At 53.9% G+C, this 4226-nt stretch overlaps 1 protein-coding gene across 1 annotated transcript; it reads right to left on the bottom strand.

Moving 5' to 3' along the window:
- Positions 1 to 2072: 2072 nt before the first annotated feature.
- LOC124669488 (1-aminocyclopropane-1-carboxylate oxidase 1-like) lies at positions 2073 to 3153 on the bottom strand. Its single transcript, XM_047206102.1, has 3 exons — positions 3046 to 3153; positions 2722 to 2975; positions 2073 to 2646 (listed from the first exon to the last, which is right to left on the bottom strand). Exons 1-3 carry the CDS (start codon positions 3151 to 3153, stop codon positions 2073 to 2075), a joined length of 936 nt encoding a protein of 311 aa, XP_047062058.1.
- Between the last annotated feature and the right edge of the window lie 1073 nt (positions 3154 to 4226).

The raw sequence follows: 4226 nt of genomic DNA, 5'->3' as shown, positions 1-4226 counted from the left end.
TGCTCCGATGGGCCGGTGCTATGGCCTGCAGTCAGTGCCTCATTCTCTGATTGGCCTATCATGCCTACTGCAGTCAGGTCTAAAAGCTCCGATTGAACGGTGCTCGGTCCTGTGATGATGGCCATCTCCTCTTCACCAGCGCCGGTACTGCTTCCGGCACCATCATCACCTGATATAAACTGAACATACCCATGGGCTCTCCGTACATAGCAGCACCAGGTGTGCTTTCAAACCTCATGTATGTACCCCAATTTCTATCACTCTTTACCTCCCGCAAACCCCAACGGGCAGGTGTCCCATCATTCCCTCCTACGACGATGAGAGCCTCAACGGTCATCTTCTTCCCACGCATCTCACTCCCAAACTGTGCTCGGATGCATCTTCTAACATCCAAAAATTCTCTATTGACCATGTCTATCACTACAACTTTCATCGAGCCGCAGCGCGACACATCGACACCAGAAAATTCGTCGCGTACGACGTCTCCATAAAATACTAACACAGTTTCCATCGTACCTACCGCACAACCATATTTTTAAAATAATGTTAGATTACAACACTAACATGTGATTAACAATTTTAAATAATCGTAACGCAACACCGTCTATAATAATTTTTAACACCATTCCGTAATAATTCTATTAGTCACCTACCGCTCACTCATTTCATAATAAATTTAACACCAAACATAACACGACACCATATTTTAATACGCAACAAATTTTAATAGTACCAACTACAAAGTTAAGTTAAAATAAGTACGGACGGATATTAGTACCTCAACTTCAGCCCTCCACTTCTAATTATATCTTAAAATACTTCCACCTTATTGCAATCAGAGCAGTCTATAATCAAATCGATCTAAAATACACGTTCAACATCTTAGACCATTAATATTTCAGCGTCATATACTTCTAATTACAAGTTGATCATTCGTACGTGATATATTTCTACGCACATAAAATTATAGTCTATATATTACGCATGTTGCATACATAAAACATAAATTCTAAACATCACATTCAGTTAGCTATTTATGTTCTAATTACATGTTGCAAGTTCCAATATATTACTCAATAATAACTACACAGACTCAATAATACCTATGCATGCATGCAACTACAGAACATGCATTAACTAAACTAATTACACTGCACAACTAATTATGCCTGCTTCTTCAAATCCTTACCTTGATATCACAGATTGAGCAAACACTTAATCAGCCGACAAATCTTCAGCTGCGAGCAGAAGACATGCTGTGAGAGTGCACAGAGTGAGAGTGAGAGTGAGATGCTGCGAGAGTGCACAAAGTGAGAGTGAGAGTGAGATGCTGTGAGAGTGCACAGACTGAGAGTGCGGAGAGTGAGAGTGAGAGTGCGCGGAAGCGACAACCTTTATATAGACTCAGCTCATCTCGACGAAATCAACAATTAGCAACAGTTTAAGTGCCGAAAGCAGGCTCATTTGCAACAGTTTGAGCACCACCGAAAAGCAACCAATTTGCAACAGTATAGCCTAAAAATCAGTGCGATGCTGTCGGTCTGTCCGGACAGATTCGCGCGGGAACTGCTGCCTCCATCGAGCAATTAAGGAGCATCAAAGTGAGTGCAATTAGCAAAGTCAGTGTGATGGGACTTGTCGGCCGGATTCCCTCCAGACCTGCCTCCAATGCAGGCGGCAACATGTGCCACGTAGCCCTGCCGCCCCTCTCTCCGGCGGCATGGCCCACCGTGGCCAACGGCGGCTAACGGCGCTGCGGGCGAGGTAATGTGCCGCCACGCCGGCCGGCGGCGGGGCCCTGCCGCCACAGCCTCCGGCGGCAAGTTCCACGTGTTGCCTGGGGGGCCTGCCGCCACGCAGGAGGTGGTCTTTTTTGCCAATTTGATTCAGAGATGGTCCTTTTTATCAATGAATTGGGGCAGGTGCTCTCTTTTGACAAAAATTCAAGAGTAATTGCACAGCTCATAAAAGAAAGCAGCAAATCCCCAAAATAACACAATACCACGGTACCAATCGCACACGCAAATGAAATCTCCAGCGCGCACAACAAATAGTCAATCGTACAGGGCCCGTTAACCGAACAGCTCCTTGACGGCCTGAAACCTCGCCGCCTTGTCGGTAAACTTGGTGCCCTGGTAGTAGTCGAGGTAGTCGCCGAACCTGTACGCCCCGGGGTACAGCTGCACGGCCGTGACCGGCGCCGCCACAACGGCGTCCATCCCAGGGTTGTAGAACGTTGCCACGGATAGCCGGCGGCCCTCGCGGCCGGCGGCGACGCGGTGCAACACGCTTCTGTAGACTCCGCCGCTCATCACCTCCACCTGGTCCCCGATGTTGACGAAGATCCTGCTGCCCTTGGTGGGTCCCACGGGAACCCACTCCCGGTCGCCCCTGAAGAACTCGAGCCCGCCGACGACGTCGTCCTGCAGGAGCAGGATGATGCCGCCGGCGTCGGTATGGGCGCGGAGGCCCCACACGAGGTCCGGCCGCGGGCAGGCAGGGTACATGGCGAACTTGGTCCCGACGAACGGCGGCGCGAAGGTGTCTTTGATGCGGGCGCAGTCGAGGCCCAGGTTGAGACTCATGCACTCGGCAAGCCGCTCGGCGAGCGACACCATCTGGGCGATGTACGTGTCGAGCACCTCCCTGAGTGTGAAAGGGATCCTCAAGGTCGGAGAAGGATGCAGACAAAATTAAGGAGATCGGGGAGACGACACTGACCTTGTTGGCGGCAGGATCTCCGGGAAGTCGGCGACGTTATTGTTGGGGTGGTGCCGGATGAAGTAGGCGCTTTCCCAGTCCACCTGATCGGAGACTGGTTTGTTGGAATCCTCATGGTCAGGCTCGACGGCCTCCTGCAGATCCTTGGCGAGGCCGGAGGCGTAGAACTTGTCCTCGAGTTGGTCGTCGTAGTGGCCGTAGACGAAGCGCTTCACATCCTCCATCAGCGCGGCATCCACGCCGTGGCTGTCCACCTGCGCCGTGGTACGTAAGAGAAGCATTGCAATGAGCAGCAGCGGTGTGGTCGCTAGCTAGCTTACGTACCCAGAAGAAGCCCCAGTCCTTGCAGGCTTGGTGGAGCCGTGCCATAGTCTGCGTCCTCTCGGCGGCGTCGCCGTTGAGCCCCTCGAGGTCGATCACTGGAATCTCCATGTCCATCTCCTGTTCACTTGATATGGTCGAGCGACTGGTAGGCTGGTAGCTAGTAGTACTGATGCTAAGCTTCTGTGAGTGGATTGTGGAGAAGATTCACGATGCAAGCTCCTATTTATGGTGGAACGGCTAGCACCTCTCTACGGCTACGGCATGTGGATGATCGGGTGGACAATTACCAAATCCATCCATCCAAAATTCCAAATCCACACGGCCGGTTGCTTTGCTTCAACTAACAGTTAGAGCATCTCCAGTCGCTTCCCCCAAACCGTCCCCCAAAGGGATTTGGGGCGCGCCGGACCAAAAATGTGTTCCAGCCGCGTCCCCCAAAGCCCTTTTTTGTCCGGCGCGTTCCTATACGGTGTCCGGCGTTCCGAGCCCGTCCCCGTCCCACAGGGGACGCACCGGGGATGCCGGACACAACGAAAAGCGAGGCGGGGAGTGGCGGAGCCGACCCGTCAGCGGCACAATTAATTTAAACCTAACCGTCGCCTACCTCGCGATGGAAGTTATTGGCGAGCAGCGGCGGTGCAGTTCCCGCAGAGGGCGCAGCGACGCATCCCGTCGCGCCTAGCTCTGCGTGCCGGCGTTAATGAGCGCCACCGCTCCTCCGCCTCTCATCGTCCCTCCGGCCTATAAAAAGGGGCGCCTCTCATCGTCCCTCTCACACACAAACCCTAGCGCCTCTCTCCCAAACCCTAGCCGCCACCATCTCTCAACAAGACTCGACGCTATGTCTGGTAGAGGCGGAGGCCGACCTCGCGGCCGCGGCCGTGGTCGTGGTCGTGGCCGCGGCATAGCTGAACGCTCGCCGTCGCCTCCCACGCCGTCGTCTTCATCGTCGGAGATGGACGTGGAGCCGGACGTCCCGTTCGAGTTCGTCCACGTCCTCAAGGGCGACCCGCGCGGCATCCGGAGGCTGCCGGACTCCTTCGCCGAGTACGCCGGCGGCGTACGCCCGCGCAAGATGCATCTGCGGGAGCATTCGTGCGGCTACCGCGGTGGATCATCGACGCGATCTACGACGCGCGCGGCAAGATGTACCTCAACATCGGCTGGGAGAAGTTCGCGCG

The sequence above is a fragment of the Lolium rigidum genome, chromosome 7, assembly GCF_022539505.1.
Source record: "Lolium rigidum isolate FL_2022 chromosome 7, APGP_CSIRO_Lrig_0.1, whole genome shotgun sequence".
In the NCBI taxonomy this organism is placed as follows: Eukaryota; Viridiplantae; Streptophyta; class Magnoliopsida; order Poales; family Poaceae; genus Lolium; species Lolium rigidum.
Note: the sequence above shows the minus strand (reverse complement) of the source record. Positions and strands in the feature narration are given on the sequence as shown.

Bases quoted from the DNA above. Each gene is read 5' to 3' on its own strand.
- LOC124669488 (XM_047206102.1), bottom strand. From the start codon at position 3,153: ATGGAGATTCCAGTGATCGACCTCGAGGGGCTCAACGGCGACGCCGCC. The intron at 2,976-3,045 runs GTACGTAAGCTA...ACCACGGCGCAG, and splicing joins AGGACTGGGGCTTCTTCTGG to GTGGACAGCCACGGCGTGGA. The intron at 2,647-2,721 runs GTCAGTGTCGTC...TTTCACACTCAG, and splicing joins GAGATCCTGCCGCCAACAAG to GGAGGTGCTCGACACGTACA.